This window comes from Microcaecilia unicolor, chromosome 9 (assembly GCF_901765095.1).
Source record: "Microcaecilia unicolor chromosome 9, aMicUni1.1, whole genome shotgun sequence".
NCBI lineage: Eukaryota > Metazoa > Chordata > Amphibia > Gymnophiona > Siphonopidae > Microcaecilia > Microcaecilia unicolor.
The window spans coordinates 43970163-43988702 of NC_044039.1; the positions used below are offsets into that span (position 1 = coordinate 43970163).

The 18540-nt window shown below is 40.6% G+C and overlaps 1 protein-coding gene across 1 annotated transcript in view; it reads right to left on the minus strand.

The window, feature by feature from the left end:
- Positions 1-18540, minus strand: part of ERC1 (ELKS/RAB6-interacting/CAST family member 1) — a 503932-nt gene that overhangs the window by 74859 nt on the left and 410533 nt on the right. The window contains 1 exon segment of the mRNA XM_030214918.1: positions 13181-13321. Coding sequence (XP_030070778.1) covers positions 13181-13321 — 141 coding nt within the window.

Sequence of the window (18540 nt, forward strand, 5' to 3'; positions counted from 1 at the left end):
GTAAAGTTCATTTGTTCTCCAACAATGATGAAGTGCGTAAGTGACTCAATGTTTTAGGGGTGCTTTCAGAGTTGAAAAAGTGATTCCTGCTACTTTGAAGCCAGGTGTTGTGACTTTTTTGTGCTACGGCAGACAAACCTCCATAGCGCTCGAAAATAGCAGTGCAGTTTACTTTGCAAGGAAAGGAATTCAGTTGTGTACATTGTGAGCTGCAGCCATCAACAAAAAATGGTATACTCACTCGTGGGTTACGTTTGTTATTCCTATGGACTTATTTACATTTAGATCTGACTACTACTTTCTGCCAGGTACTTGTGACCTGGCTTGGCCGCTGTTGAAAACAGGATAACGTGCTAGATGGATCATTGGTCTGACCCAGTATGGCTACTCATGTTCTTATGTCCTTGAGAGAACACTATAAAGATGGGCTTTGAGAAGTGGGACAGATGTATGTGTGCATGTATAAATGCTAGTGTGACTGTGAACAGTGTTGAATATAGGGTTTTTTTGTGGTATGAAAGTGCTTGGTATTAAGTATGAGAATTGTACTGCATATATAATATTTCTTACAGGGTATTAACATGTACATAATCGAGTCTATTATCTTTATACGAGTTGATAGATGTTGGAATGGTGGAGGGCGGGCTGAATGCATGTCATGATGGCTTATGAGGAGAGGAGGATACATTGGATTACACGGGGGGGGGGGGGGTTGGGAAGGGTGGGATGGTTTGTTTTATCAACCTGGTGGGGGGTTGTGGGGGTGGCTCTGGTTGAACAACAGTTGGACTATTTTACAGAGGTGACAGGGTATTGTATTATGCTGGTAAAACACAATAACTGAGTAGGCAAGGGTCTGGCGTAGTGGGTATGTAGGAAACTAAGCTCAATGATATGGAACACCAAAAAGCTGTTCATGGGTGGGACAAAACTACTATGCTTCCTCTAACAAATCAACAGCAGGAATAGATCTTTTGATAGGAAAGACAGTGTCCTTCCAAATGCAGGAAAAACCAGGAGGCAGATATATTATAGTGGAGGGCCTTCTTGACCATTTATCGGTAACCATGGTGTCTGTATATGAACCAAATGATGCCTCCAGATCTTTCTTTCGAACTCCTGCCCTCTATACGGTCAACAACATCAGGTATATATAAAGTCCTCCTGCAAAACTTCAATGTCATTCTTGACCTACAGATGGATTCTTCTGCATCCACACAACGCCGAACACTTAAGTGTGATAATGGGTTAGAGGTATTTCCCAACAGTTTGGACTCAATTGATGTGTGGAGAGTTTTGCACCCGCCGGAAAAAGACTTCACTCACATCTCAAAAGTCCATAACATCATGTCCTATATTGATTGCATTTTTGTACCTTGGGAACTATTCCCCAGGGTGGTAGGTTCCGTGATAGGCCCTCTGACCATACTCCTATATGGACAGATATAGAATTAGGGAGATGTATAGGAGGGAGAACAAGCAGGTGGTGTTTTCCCTGGTTATTTGTACAAAGACTCCGAGTTTAAGGATTATTTAACCCAGAAATGGAAAGAATTTCTCCATCACAATGGGGAATATGCACATAATGTACTACTGCTGTGGGAAACTGCAAAACCAGTTCTGAGAGGGGTTATCTTTGCTTTTGTTAATATATATAGGAAAATTATCGCAACTAGGCTCTTAAATTTAGCAAAACAGGTATGTTAGCTGAAAATGATCTTTAAATCAGCCCCTACACAACAGAATTCATTGGATTTTCTCAGGGCCCAGGCTGTTCTTAATGCCATAATCCATGAGTGAACTCAAAAGCAATTTTTCTATTACAAATTTAGGCTCCACAGGTATGGGAATAAACATGCTAGCAAATCTTACTAGAAGTTAGATTGGCCCTATTACCTTCTTCTCTTTAAGAAACGGGGCAAAAAAAAACCAAAAGATTAGAAGCACTGTTTGTAGAGTTCTACAGTTCCTTATATCAGGCTGAGATCCCAGGAGATAGTGAGACAATACAGACTTTCTTAAAGATGTGTAATGCACCAAAGTTATCTACTATAGAGCAAGAACATCTCAATAGGTCAATCTCTAGAGAGGAATTACAGAAATCAATTTTGGGCCTGAAGCTCCATAAGTCACTTGGACTTGATGGCTACAGTGGCGAGATTTATGTGTACACCTAATAGAACCTCTAAAAACATTCTATGGACAGGCCATTGACATAGATAAATTCTCTCAATTATCAAATCAAGCACTGATTACAGACCTATTTCCCTCATAAATGTTAACCTTAAACTCATTGCAAAAATATTAGCAGAGAGGCTAGTTAGCACAGTATATCCCTAGGTTAGTGGGAGGCGACCAAGCTGGTTTTGTTAAGGGGCAACACACAGTTGTAAATGTACGAAAATTGTTCCTAGCTATTGAAAGATGCACTCAAATGTCCACTCCCACCTTAGCCATTAGATTTGATTCAGAGAAGGCCATTGACAGGGTAGAGTGGATGTTCTTTTTCCCCCTGTTGTAACACTATGGCACTGAGGGATTCTTTCTCCAAGCCATTCAGAAATTATACGTCAATCCTATTGTGGCTGTGCTGGCGAATGGGCTCTCTTCCTCAGTGTTTTCACTGGGGAGGGACACACACAGATTTTCACTATCCCCTTTGCTTTACATTTTGTTTTTGAAGCCCTTGCTTGCACAGTTGCGAGGACACCCAAACATCCCTGATGTAATACTGGGAAAAGAACAGGTGATGTATATAGCCTTTGCCGATGGCATCATTTTAGTCATAATACAACCTCGAGTGGCCTTACCAGTGTATTACACACACACCTTTGCTGATTTTGGGTCTTTTTCAGGACTTAAACTGAACATTTCAAAATCTGAGGCACTTTCTATATTGTTGAGTATTGCCCAACTTTGGAACAATCTCACATTAAAGGAGGCCTGAGGTTCAGTCAAGTATCTAGGTACATGTTCCATTTGAGATTGCAATTTGCATGATTTAAATGTGACACCTCTTCTCCAAAAGTCTCTAGACTGCCTTATAATATGGGGGGGGGGGGGGGGAGGCACTGCTATAAGCTCTTTCCTTTTGTATAACATACAGGTGGTGCCGCTCTGGCTAAACATTATATAAACACTACTAAATTGGATGAGGGAGAGAGATATACAAAAGTTATATACAGCTCTTAGAACTTTTTTTGGGTGGGGGGGGGAGGGGAAGAGAAAGCCCATATATCTTTGAAAACACTTATATTGCTAAAAGGAGGGTGGGGACTCCTTGATCTACATCATTATAATCTAGCCTGTGGCCTTAGACAAATGTGAGATTGGTTTGAAGGATCATCATCTTTTACACCTTTAGGGTTGGAAGCAGCTTTGTTACTTCCTATATCTGGTCCTTATTTGCTACATACTAGGCTATCAAAAATAGACCTCTGGTTTCGTGAACATATAGTGTGGACATATATGAAAACTACCTGGCAAAAATTCAGACTTTAAACCTGGGTTGGAGAAGGGTTTTTTTTAATATCTGGAAACAAAAAAAAAAGCACCAAATGAGTTGGGGAAGTGCTGACTCAAGGGTAAAATGTTGAATATGGAACAGGTACAATCTCTGTATGATCTTGACTCTGTAGATCATTTAGTGTTTATGCAATTAAGGCATTATATTACCAGCTTTAAGCATCTATCTACTTTAACAGTGTAAGCTATGAGAGTGCTAACTACAGGCATGTTTCCAATCTCCCAAATTAGATCATTATATTACCTATAAGTCTGAGTTACTCCCTGGGGTACACACATTAACATGTTGTGGAGGCCTGGAGCTTGGACCTTTGGGTGCATCATTCAACCTGAACTTTGCAAAGGAATATTTGAAAATATTATCAAGATCGCAGATTGCATGCTACACTGAATAGGAATACAAATTTATTAGCAAAAGTGTATTATAGCCGCTTGGAAAGAATATAAAGCAGGACTTCCTACTGATGGAAGATGCCTGAAATGTGAAGAGGAAAAGGCTACTCTGAGTCATATGTTTTGGCTCTGTACAAAGGTGAGAGGATTCTGGTTACATGTTCAAGAACAGCTTGGTATATCTAAACAGCACTATACCTATGCAACCTTTAAATTTTATAATGGTTATAACATGCAATCTTTATCAAGTGGTCAGGGCTAATTTAGTGCAAAAGCACTTCTCCTTACTAGAAATGCATTATTATTTAGCAGGAGAGTATAGACTGCAACACAATTATTATACTGGAAGGCCCTTGTATTTGAACTGGCTCTATTATCAACATGGGAGAGCCACTGAAGTGCCCTCTCATATAAAAAATGAAGTTTGTTACTGAATCGTTAATGGTTTATTTTGTAGGATAGCTGAGCTTCACATATGACTATTGGAAAAGCTATGGAAAATTTAGGATGCACAATGTCCAATGTTCTCTGCTCCTAAATAATAATCTTTTCTTATCTAACTTTTATTACTGATTGTGTGCTGTCATCCAGGGCTACACCACTTGTTTGACTGAATCTTGGTATCAATATATATAAAAGGCGAGTGTCGTACTCACTCGCAAATGCGCAGTAGAAACCTTCTCTGCCCCGCCCCCACGTCAATACGTGATGACAGGGGCGGAACAGAGAGGGTCTGTACTGCAATTTGCGAGGGAGGGACACTGCCGTCGCTAACGCTCCCCCCACCCGGAGTCGCTGTCGCCACCCACCCTCCACCCGGTCGGGCCCTCGCTCCGCTACTGAAACAGCGAGGGTCCGGGAACGCACCACTGAGGTCTGCTGAGCTGCCGTCGGCCTTCCTTCTTCTTCTCTGCCTGTGTCCTGCCCTCGACGACGTTACGTCACACGAGGGCGGGACAGGCAGAGAAGAAGAAGGAACTTGGAAGGCCGACGTCGGCTGCTCAGCAGAGCTCAGTGCTGCGTTCCCGGACCCTCGCTGTTTCAGTAGCGGAGCGAGGGCCTGACCGGATGGCGGGTGGGTGGCGACGGCTCCGGGGGGGGGGGGAGAGGCGAATTCAGAGGGGGAGGGGCAGCGGTGAACTCGGCGGCGCGGGGGGGGGCCTTTCAACCCCCCCCCCCTTCCTATAATAGCCCGTTTTTACGGGCTCAAAGGCTAGTTTCTTATAAATGGAAAGAAGGAGTGGGGGGTTAGTGGAAAAGGGGTTTGCTCCTGTTGGTAAGGGATAAATATGAAAAATGTAACTGGATATATCTGAGCTTTTGTTACTGATAATTGGTTTGTCACTTTGCCCCTTGCTCGATCTTCTTGTATTAGTTGGCCCACAGATAAGAGCAACTGTGTGCCAGGACAACTGTTATTGCATGTTGTGTCTCAGTTATACCTACTAAACAGATATTTAAAACAAAAAAGAGCAAAAGAAACTACATAAACCAATGAGTCACATTTGCATACTAAATGTGATTCTTTAAATAAATGAACGGGCACATGGATAATGCTTAGAACCTTCTGTGAAAGCTGATATCCTTTCCAAACAATTTTAGCACACAATGAATGAATTTTGTTATTTAACTAAAAAGCTTTAAATGAAACTTACATATCTGTATAAATGCATTAGAAGGGAAAATTTATCTATAGGCTCATGGCACCAAATCCTATTCTGTTTCTGACTGAGTGGAGAGAAGTTGAACATGAAGGACCTGCTGAGCCAAAAAATAAATACATAAAAATGCATAGCTATTTCTATATATATGTATGAATAATATGACTTTTTTTTTAGCTTAACAATATTTTAGTACCTTGACAGGGTTCGTGTCTTACACTGTTTAAAAATACATTTTTCAAGAAATAAAGACTCATTTATTTCCGTCACAGAATCAGAAAATTAAAAATACAATTTAACAAACAAGTAACATCAAATCCGGTAGTGATGCCAATACAATTTAACTAAAAGGTCAATGTTTAAGACAATTAAACTGCCTAACTACAAAGTTAGAATCTTAGATTAGACTGGTTAAAAATGTATCCACTCAAAAGCTGCAACCCCACAGGAAAAATGAGCATATTTCAACTGCCAAAATCTGAGCAGGTGCTCAGCTGTACCAAAAACTGTACCAAAAGTAGAAAGCAAGGCAAGATTCAAGTGCTTTGAAAACATGCTCAAGAGACTATCTCAAAGCGTGAGAACAGATCAGTCTTCCTACCCAATTCCTATTCAGTCTTTGGCCTCTTTGCTGAAACTGACAACATGGATTGTAGTTTTATAGATACTTATCCACTGAAAACTAGATCATGACCACCAATTCATTTAACATTGGTCATAAATGGTAATGAATATGTCATTAAACAAAAGGTTCTGAAACCCTCTGCCAGTCTACCAAGTCACATTCATTCCCCTAATTGTGCTTCTTTGTACTTCAGGCCAAGGTAAAGATTTGAGTGTCAAGGAATAAAAAGCTGGTTGTGTAAATTCATGTAAATACATAAAGACATACACAAAACCAAACTGACACCAGAAAAGCCTTTTAGTTTGCCTGGACACTTACTGGCTTAGATGGATGGCCCACTTCAGAGTGCTACAGAAAGAAGGGAGATAAGAATGAATTGAGATAAGATACAGTATAAGACAGCAAGAGAGGGAAAGAAATGATAATAAAAGCAAGAACTCTCAGAAAACATGGTGATACGAATTTGAGGGAATACACTTTTCAAGTTCATAAATGTATAATTTAAAATATATTAACCATCCCATTTGTTAGTGTTTTAGAAATGTTGTATTCAACACAAACATTCTTACATTATACTAAAGGTCATTATCTAAGACAACAGTTCAGTAAACAAAACATGCCATAGAAGGGCTGGCTTAGTAGTTATTGGTGCTGCTCTCTATGGGTCAATTCACAGGTTTAACTTCTGCTCTTTGGGCCGGCAGGGGCTCAGAGGCAGAGTTCACAGGAACAAAGTTCCAGCCACTTCACAAAAATGACAACTAATGGTCAAGTCTTAAAAGAGTATTTGGTAACCAGGTTCTAATGTGAGCCATGATTTCTGGACTTTAGATAAAGGATTCTCAGTGCAATGGTAAAGGGTATGGTGATTAAACATCAGATTAGGAAGGGGAATCTATTCATACAATCAACAAATGAAGGATCATGACATACAGTCCCAATCTACCAGGCCAAATAACAAAATGCCACTTAAAATTTAATACATGATTTATTTATACCATTTTATAAATCTGTATTCGTCAAGAATTAAAATATTGAAAAAGAGTGCTTCTTTGATCTTAAGATTCGATTTCAAAAATTAGAGTTATTAAATCCAAAACTCAAATTCAGTCCCTACCAAAAATCCCTGAATCTTTCCTCTGTCGTAATTAAATTTAATTCATTTTCAATCACTTGGGGCCCTGTTTATTAAGCCGCATAATACACACGTTGGCGTTTTTAATGCACGTTAACCATATACGTGCGTTAACTATGTACAAGCCTACAATATCCCTATAGGTGCCTACATGGTTAGCGCACACACTATTTGTAGGTGGATTAAAAACGCTAACGTGCCTTAGTAAACAGGGCCCTTGATCCTTTAATGGTTTACTGCACTCATTTTCTTTCTACACATTCTCATAATTTTCTAGTCCCGTGTCTTACATTATGGCACATGAAAGTTGTTAAAATGTAGATTAATATGTATCATTTATTTATAATATTGGTAACTCACTATCAAACACAGTCCTAAACAGTTACAATAGTGGTTCTCAAACCTGGTCCTGGAGGTTCCCCAGTCACTCAGGTTTTCAGGATATCCACAATAAATATTCATGAGATGAGATTTGCATACAATGAAAGCAGTGTATGCAAGTCTCTCTCATGAATATTCATTGTGGATATCCTGAAAACCTGATTGGCTGGGGTGCCCCCAGGACTAGGTTTGAGAATCACTGGGTTACAATGAAACATCAACAGTATTTACAAAAAAAAAACCAAAAAAAACCCACACAACCACAGAGCATACACAATTACATTTCTACATAAGATGAATTCTTAATTCTACAAAGTAATGTCAACATGCATTTATTTCATAAGATGATCTAAATAGTAAAATAAAAATGACAATCTAAACCTATATTTAGCATCTTCCACTCTGCACCTATCTAATGGATTCATGCTTCCACTAGGAGGAAACAACCTGAGAGGCTGAAAAGTAAGTTAAAAAGAAGATCATAAAAGAATAGCCATACTGGGTCAGATCGATAATCCATCTAGCCTGCTTCTATCAGTGGCCAATCCAGGTCACAATTACCTGTCAGAACCCCAAATAGTAGCAATATTCCATGCTACCGATCCTAGGGCAAGCAGTGGCTTCCCCATGTCTGATTTACCTACAGCCTTGAATAAACTGATTACCTGTCTAACATCAATTCAAGAATGGACTAAATACAACAACCTTTGCCTGAACCCAAGTAAAACCGAGCTTCTCTGGGTCCCTAACACAAGTGGATACATACCTGACATCAAAATCCCTTTTGGGAAGTATGAACTCCCCCTCAAATCACAAGTCAGGAACCTTGGAATACAGATTCCCCAAATCCAAGCTGCTTATACTATTTGCAACAGCTACACTGCCTCTCTCCTTATATCAAGAAGGTAAATCTTATCCCAGTTGTGCGTGCCATGATAACATCAAGACTGGATTACTGCAATGCACTATACAACAGTCTTACTACAAAGGGCCTGATTCAGAATGCTATAGCAAGACTCGTACAAAGTTGCAAGCGACGTGACCACATCATACTATTTTTACAAAAACTTCATTGGCTACCAGTACAACAAAGGGCTAAATTTAAAACTCTATGTCAGATTTTCAAGGCCTTTAAAGGAAATGGCCCCCAGCACTTTTTTTTGTTACATTTGTACCCCGCGCTTTCCCATTCATGGCAGGCTCAATGCGGCTTACATGGGGCAATGGAGGGTTAAGTGACTTGCCCAGAGTCACAAGGAGCTGCCTGTGCCTGAAGTGGGAATCAAACTCAGTTCCTCAGTTCCCCAGAACCAAAGTCCACCACCCTAACCACTAGGCCACTCCTCTACTCCACTTGAAGAACAGGATGACCCTCTACACACCACCAAGGAGATTAAGGTCCTCTCAGGGACTATCACTAACCACACCCTCTCCAAAAGACATTACACGATGTGATACTTGCAAGCAAGCCTTCTCCAGAGTAGGTCCCACACTCTGGAATGCACTGCCATCTCTACTTCAGGAAGCAGGTGAAAGCCTGGCTCTTCAACCAGGCCTTTAAAGGAAGAAGTAACTAACTTGTTAGTCTCACTCACACACAAACAAGGAGTGACCAGACTGTACAAACTGCAGCAAGCAATGTTTATCTACTCCTACCCTAGCTGGTATAATATTTTTAACCATCTCTCTGACCTCATGTGTACTTTTCTTTAAATTAGTCACCTTACTTTCTAACTCTTCTTACTCTCTTACCTATCAATATGTTCCATATTTGCTTATACCCTTCACTATCAATTAAAATGTTCTATTATGTATTGTGTCGACATTGTAAGTAGTATACTATCCACCTTATAATCGAAAGAGAAAAAGATTGTAAGCTCTTTGAGCAGGGACTGTCTTTCTTCTATGTTTGTGCAGCGCTGCGTACGCCTTGTAGCGCTATAGAAATGCTAAATAGTAGTAAATAATAGTAGTAGTAAATCGGGAGATGGACGTCTTTCTCTCGTGGGTGCCAAATCGGTATAATCGAAAGCCGATTTTGGGCGTCTTCAACTGCACTCCGTCGCGGGAACGAATAAAGTTGTTGGGGGCGTGTCGGAGGCGTGGTGAAGGCGGGGCTGGGGCGTGGTTATGGGCCGAGCAGAGATGGGCTTCTTTAGCTGATAATCGAAGATAAGGCGTTTTTACCGCGATTTTGGGTCACTTTTTTTGGACCCTTTTTTTTCCACGAACAAGTCCCAAAAAGTGCCCCAACTGACCAGATGACCACTGGAGGGAATCGGGGATGACCTCCCCAGACTCCCCCAAGTGGTCACTAACCCCCTCCCACCAAAAGAAACCCACTTTACAAACTTTTTTTGCCAGCCTGTATGCCAGCCTCAAATTCCGTACCCACCTCCATGACAGCATGATTATGCTACATAGGTTTATATGTTCATTATTTTATGTTACTACCATGGTGTTATTGTGTTATCACTGATTACCTGATTTTATTTACTTTATTTGTTGTATCATTGCACTTATTCATGTTCTATTCAATTTATTGTTATTGTTTTATTTGTTTTGTAGCCCCTGACGTAGCCCTCGTGGGCGAAACACGGCCTGTTTTTTAGATGATAGTTTTTAGATGATATTTTATTAATAAAATTAATGTTTTTGATTTCCAACTGATCTGCTTTGTTGCTGTCCATACTCAAGGTGAGGTCACACCACGGAGCGATTACAGAGGTATTATAATATTCATCATCTTATTTTCCATCCCTTTCCTAAAAATTCCTAGCATCCTGTTTGCTTTTTTTGGTCACTGTCGCACACTGGACAGAAGATTTCACAGTATTGTCTACAATGATACCTAGATCATTTTCTTGGGTGCTGACTCCTAAGGACCCTAGCATCAGGTAAGTATGATTTGGAGTATGCTTCTCAATGTGGAGGAGTGGTGGAGTGGTTAGGGTGGTGGACTCAGTTCCTGGGGAACTGAGGAACTGAGTTCGATTCCCACTTCAGGCACAGGCAGCTCTCCTTGTGACTCTGGGCAAGTCACTTAACCCTCCATTGCCCCATGTAAGCCGCATTGAGCCTGCCATGAGTGGGAAAGCGCAGGGTACAAATGTAACAAAAAAAAATGTACATCACTTTGCATTTGTCTGCATTAAATTTCATCTGCCATTTGGATGGCCAATCTTTCAAGTTCCTAAGGTCTTCCTGCAATTTTTCACAGTCTGCCATATATTTTAACTTTGAATAGTTTTGCGACATCTGCACATTTTATCACTTCACTTATTCCTATTTCCAGATCATTTTTAAATATGTTAAATAGCACCAGTCACAGTACAGATCCCTGTGGCACTCTACTAGTCACCCTTCAGCCTCTTCCTCTTTAACACTACAAGAGGGGTCATTTTGACCCCTAAATGGATTAGTGTTTTTCCTTTAACTGATTTATAAGTAAATTATTTTGTTAATCTAAAACTTCTTGAACTCATTGGTATTTTACATGATATGGAAATTTCAAGGTACTAGTTACTGTACTTTCCAAGATATAGGGAGTCGCACCTAGAAATGGGCCAAAAGCATCTTATTGTGGCTTTCTTCAGGGTGAAAGAGTGGAATCTATGCATGGAACTTTTGTTTTTATAACACTTCTCAATCTGGATTTTTTGATGTGGGAAAAGTAATCGATCTCTATCTAAAAGTTTTAGCTGCAGAAGAAAAGGAGGGGTGGGGTCTTTTGTCTACTCAGTTTTGAAGAAAAGCTGGCAAAACTGTTGGTCGCTGAATAATTTGAGCATTGAAGTATTGATGAGGTTGCTGGTCTTGGGCACTGATTTTTTTTTCTCTTCGATTTTCCTTTTGTGCGAATGTTTGCCAGGTTTTGTTTATGTTGAGACCTTGTCATTTTGATGGTTTCTATTTAAACTAAAAGTGGACACCAGTAATTTCTAGTTTCACGCACACTTTTATCCTATTAGTTGACAGTTTCGGGGGGGGGGGGGGGTTCTTTTAAAGGATTTTATATATTCTGTAGTGTTTAACCAATATCATGCCTTGCATTATTTTTTTTGGTAATCATGCCTCATGGACATCGCTATACGGTTGAAATTCTAAAAACAACTTCAAGATTTGGATGAAGATAAATCGGACAAAGAAAGCACAAATAGTGGGAGAACATATTCCAAGAATAATAAGGACTCTATGCCTAATCCAAGCATTTGGGTGAAAAAGATGAGCAGACTATATATAACAGCAGACTTTATTCACTACTTTATGCTCCTAGGTTCTACACACACATGCCCCATATGGCCATGTTTCACTCAAGGGGCTCTTTCAGGGACAATTGATTACCAATAGGTGTAAAAATCCAAATTTCACCAAACTGGTAAATACAGCATCTATGACCCGTGCCTCCAAGTAGGCCCTCATCGATAAGAATAGAACGGGTGTGAAAACAGCCAACCACTCCATGTGTATATCCTTAGCAAAATACAGCCTCCAAAACCGAAGCAGTACTCCAAGTGAGCCCTCACCAGTATTTATAAAGCAGCCTCATCACCTCCTCCTTTCTACTGGTAATGCCTATGTAGCTTAGCATTCTTCTAACTTCGACCACTAACTTGTCACATTATTTCACCTCCTTGAGATCCTCAGACACCAATCACCCTGGGGTCCTTTCCTGTTCCATGCTTCTTTCCTCCTACTGTATACAGCTTCTTTGGATTTCTACAACCAAAAATGCACTACTCTGCATACCTTCATATCAGTACCAATTAGACACTTTATGCCTATTTCTTCCTTGCCTTAGAAAATACACGGATACATTATGCCCCCATACAGCAGAGTGCATGTAACATATTATCACCATCAATCTGATCTGAGGCCCCACAGTAGATATTAGATTCAACTGAACATGAGAGACATGGGTTACACTGAGAAAATAATCATCACATTAACATATTTTTTAAACATGGTGTCAGGTACACAGCCTCCAAAATTAAGAAGGAATAAATCTGGATTTGGCTCATATTAGTGACATATGAATTGGAAGAACAGACATGAACACTTAAAAGTCAGTAAAATTCTCCTTTTAGTATCACCAGATATCTAAAAAATGTCAAACTGAATATTAAGATCTTTTGCAAGGGGTTGCCTTAATTTTAACATTTAGGTCAATGAAGCAGATGCAGAAAAAAAAAAGGTAAATTAACTTTAGTTGTTCCCTAAATTCTGTTGCATTGATGCTTAATTAAGGCTGCATTCCATCACAGAACAGGCAGCTGTTTCAGCTGCAGAGATCTTGTGATATTTTTCTGCATTATCTTTAGTCTCATATTTTCTGATTGGGTGACAGCAAATAAGCAACTAAAACAAACAAAATCCTGGTTCCTTAAGATTATATAGGTGTGCATCAGTATCAAAGGGCTTCTAACTAGGGAGCAAATCAGATAACAGATTTTTGTTTACCTTCTTCAGCTGGGTTTCCAGTTTCAGGCATTCCTCCTTTCTCTGCTCCAGAGCAATTTCCAGAGTTTTGAGCCTAGAATCTTTTTTCAATCCTGAGGAAGCCAGGGATGAGGCATGCTCCTTCAGGTCCAACAGTGATGCCTAAAGCAAACAGAGGCAGCATTAGACAACAAGAAGCACAACAAATATATATATATATATATATATATATATATATATATATATATATATATATATATATATATATATATATATATATATATGTGTGTGTGTGTGTGTGTGTGCGTGTTGAACACATATTTTCTTCAGATTACAACAGTACTTACATTTTTCAATAAGGAAAGTTGAACACTCATGGTTACTGTTAAAATGTTAATAACATAACTTTTTTATTTTTACAGAATATATTCTTATAAAATCTACCCCAAACTTTCTACTGCAGTATCATGGAAATCTGGAAAGGAGAGTATTATTTTACCATCATCATAAGGACTTAGAAGGCTCCTAGAAAAACAACTCTAATTCCAAGATAAAATTAAAATTAGAGAAAAAAAATAGGGCGAAGTTTATTCATACCTGTTAATTTATTTCCTTAAATCCTGCTAAACCACTCCAGACCTATGGGTTATATCCCCTTACTACGGGATGGAAGCAGACATCAGAGATTCTGATGTAAAGAGTAGAGGAATCAGGAACATTCCAATATGCTACTGCCAAAGCCAGTAACAGAGAGATCAAATCAATTAAGGGTAAAAAAAAACAAACAAAAAACCCCACAAGAGAATCAAGTAAACCAAAGCTGACCCAAGAATGGTGGCCCCTTAGGGCTACCTCTGCAGAACTGACTACATACAAACAGGTGACAAACTCAGGAATCTATTTAATCCCTCAGCCAGATCAATGGGATGTACCAGAGCTTCTATCCAAAAAGCATACACAAACACCTTCCAAGAGTACCCTACCAAAGGCACTATCACACTTATAAGAATATGCCATACTAGGTCAGACCAATGGTCCATCTAACCCAGTATCCTGCTTCCAACAGTGGCCAAGCCAGGTCACAAGTACCTGGCACTAAACCAATTAGTAGCATCATTCCATGTTACCAATCTGAGGCAAGTAGTGGCTTCCCCCATTTCCATCTCAATAACAGACTATGGACTTTTCCTCCAGGAATCTGTTCAAACCAATTTTAAACCCAAGTACGCATCACACCCTCCGGCAGCGAGTTCTAAAGCATAACTATTCTGAGTGAAAGAAATATTTCCTCCTATTTGTTTAAAAAGTATTTCCATGTAATTTCATTGTGTGTCCCCTGATCTTTGTACTTTTTGAAAGAGTGAAAAATCGATTCACTTTTACAAGTTCTACATCTCAATCATATCCCCTCTTAGACTTTCCTCATATGGGAGGAGTTCCATCCCCTTTATCATTTTGGTCACTCTTCTTTGAACCTTTTCTAATTCTGCTATATCTTTTTTGAGATACCGCGACCAGAATTGAACACAAAAGATGAAGTCGCACCATGGAGCACTACAGAGGAATAATATTCTTTGTCTTATTTTGCATCCCTTTCCTAATAATTTCTAGCATCCTGTTTGCTTCAGCATATTGTCTACAATGACACCTACATCTTTTTCTTGAGTGCTAACTCTTGAGGTGGACCCTAGCATCAGTGGAACTATGATTTGGTTATTCTTCACTTTGCATTTGTCCACATTAAATTTCATCTGCCATTTGGATGCCCAGTCTTCCAGTTGCCTAAGGTCTTCCTGCAATTTTTCACAATCTGCATGTGTTTTGACAACTTTGAATAGTTTTATCTCATCTGCAAATTTAATCACCTCATTTGTCGTTCCGATTTCCAGATCATTTATAAATATGTTAAATAGCACCGGCCCCTGTGCAGATCCCTGTGGCACTACACTATTCACTCTCCTCCATCAAGAAAAATGACCATCTAACCCTATCCTATGTTTTCTGTCCACTAACCAATTACTAATCCACAGAAGGACATTGCCTCTTATCCCATGTCTTTTTAATTTTCTCAGGAGTCTCTCATGATGAACTTTGTGAAAAGCTTTCTGAAAATCTAGATACACTGCATCAACCGGCTCTCCTTTATCCACATATTTATTCATGCCTTCAAAGAAATGAAGCAAATTGGTGAGGAAAGACTTCCCTTTGCTGAATCCATGATGACTCTGTCCCATTAAACAATGTTTATCTATGTGTTTCTTAATTTTATTCTTTATAATAGTTTCTACTATTTTCCCCAGCACTTAAGTAATGCTTACTAGTCAGTAATTTCCCAGATCACCCCGGAACCCTTTTTAAAAATGGGCATTTTATTGGCCATCCTCCAATATTCCGGTACTACGGATGATTTTAACGACAGGTTACAGATCACTATCAAAAGATCGGCAATTTCATGTTTGAGTTCATTCAGTACCCTTGGGTGTATACCATCCGGTCCAGGTGATGTATCACTCTTTAACTTGTCAATTTGGTTCACTACGTCTCCATGGCTCACCAAGCTTTCTTTCAGTTCCTCTTCATCGTCACCCTTGAAAACCATTGCAGGTACAGCTAGATCTCTTATATCTTCTTCCATAAAGACAGAAGCAAAGAATTTGTCAATCTCTCTGCTATGGCCTTTTAGTGCCCCTTTTGCTCCTTCATGATGGTTTGCCTCACAGGCTTTCTGCTGTTGATGTACCTGAAAAAGATGTTAATATGAATTTTTGTCTCCACTGCCAGGTTTTCTTCATATTCTCTTAGCCTTCTTTATCAATGCTTTGCATGTAGCTTGACACTGCTTATGTTGCTTCCAATTTTCTTCATTTGGATCCTTTTTCCATTCTTTGAAGGATGCTCTTAGCTCTAATATAGCCTCTTCCACTTCACCATTTACTCTTTTCTTAATACATGGGATACATCTGGGTTGTTGGCAGATAAGGATCCTAGCCTTCGTGCTCCCTGAAAGGGCTAGCCTTTCTGTCAACTTGCTGAAACACAAAAAGAAGATTTCTTACTGGAACAACCACTCTCTCTTGGCCAGATCCTCCCAGCGGACACTCAAGATGATCATGCCATGTCTTCTAGGAGTTGCTGAGGCCTGGCTTTCTCCAGGTGCTTAATATTTTTCAGATATTCGTAAAAAAGCAGAAACCCCTAGATGGGAAGTTTATTCAGGATTGCCTTAGAGAAGGCATCAGCTGACCAATTTCTAAGCAAAAGCCATATATAAGCTAACACATGTGAAGTCAGCAAGTGCCGACAGATATGAATGAGGTCGTACAAAATGTCCTCCCTGAAGCAGTTCCTAACTCCAGAAGCACCATGCCAGGTGACAGGGGAAGTTATTAGACTCAAAACAGAACCGCTGGGCCACATAACCATTAGAGATCAGTCTGAACTCTCAACACCGAGGAAGTTTAAAACTGCAGAGGAAACAACTTAAAGTTATGGTCTTGGGCCTCCTTAAGGACTACACCATTCTCTACCAGAATAGCAGTCTTCTTGTTAACTGCTGTAAATGAAATGTGAACCTTAAGGATCCAGAAAAAGGTAATTTCTGTGTGTGTGTGGGGGGGGGGGGGGGGGGAGGAGGAACCCCTCCTGGGAAATCTCATCCACCCCCAACCATTCTCCAACAAGGAGAACACTGAATAGACCAGCTGCCCTGGCCTCCTCAGGATACATTGGCAGCTAGGACAGTGCCCCACAGGCCATGCCTCTGAAGCCTTGAGAGTGCTTGCCTAAAGGACCAAAAACAGGGCCAATGAGCTTACAGGGCCCCCACCCCCTTGACCGCATGCCCAGCAGAGGGGTAAGGCCCACCAGCCAACACTCCTGATGGGGATGGCCTACCCACCTCAGACCATGTGTCCAACACATAATCCTGGCACAAAATGGCAGCTGTTCCCACTCAAATTACCTATGCCACAGGGAACAGAACCCACTCAAGAGTGTAATCCAGTTTCCGGTGAAAGACTTGGGTGCTCCCTGTGCAATACAATCCTATCTCTATCACAAAGGAACCAGTAGTTGTACTTGTATGCTGGGACCAGTAGGCTTCATAGCATCAACTGGCCAGCATCAAAGAAGCTCCAAGCTGTATCACTCCAGTGCAACTGCAGATGTGTGGCCCTCCCCCACATCAAAAAGGCAGTATTGGCTGCCCCCAGTCTGATTAAAAAGGCCTGCCATTGGCCTGAGCAAGGCTGGGCAACCCGCTGAGCCTTAGCCTGTTCTGCCCTCGCTTGCTTTTTTTTTTTAAAGTTGTATTCTCTGTTGGGAGAAAAGCAGATTCCTGGAGAGGGAGAGGGGAAAGGGAGCACTTACTCCTGCTGCTTAGCCCCACAGGCCCAAAGAAGCTAGGCACACGGAGAGAAGGCCCATCCTGCATCTATCTGTTAGTAAGGAGACGTAACCTGCAGCCAGGACTAAAGAACACATGAAGCAAGTCTTGGGGGCAGCTCAAGAGAAAGGTTTAGAAGTATGGACAGAAGGAAGGAAGGGATTTTACCAAAACAGCAGCAGTAATAGTAGCTAGAGCGAAAAGCTGAAGTCCAGTGGTATGAAGCGTGTGTACTGTATAGGCAGGGAAAAGGTAAGAGAAGGGCTGGCCCTAGCACTAGCGAAACTAGGCAGTTGCCTAGGTCGGTACCATTTTGGAAGCAACATAGGTGACTGGTAACCCAGCCATGACATTCCCCACCTTCCTCCCACTGCCACCCCCAACTGCTGCTGTTGATCTCAGTGGCAAAACAAGAGAGAACAGTTGCAGGTTCTCAGCCTCTTTGCCCTGGCTGATGACTTTGCTTCCTCCAATGCTGATTTCTTGTTTAGGAGGGGGTAGTTCGGCAGAATGGCAGTCATGTGCATAGAGGCCAAAGATGGCAACTGTTTCTGTTTTGGCCACTGCTGGTCATTGGTGGGTAAGAGAGGGATGAAGACAGACACTGGATGGAAGTGGTGGGGGGAGCACAGAAGGAGAAAGAAGACAGTTAGTGAAAAAGGAAGGGGAATAGGAGAGCTGGAGTGAAAAAAAGATTGAAAGCTTAGGTAGGCACAGTAAAAAGAGGGAAATAGACTGGATAGTAAGAATGAATGAAGTCTGGTGTGTGAGGCAGAAAAATAAATGGAAGAAAGTGAAGAGTGGAGGCGACAGAAAAATGACAAATGAATAGCAAACCCTGGCAAGAGAGTTAAGACAAGACAGAGAAAGCAGAAACCATATACTGGGATCAGCAGAATTAGAAAAATTAAAAGACCAGATGACTAAGATAGAAAACTAAATTATATTTTTAATTTAGGATAATATAGTATGATAGCTGTGTTAGTCCACTCTAAAG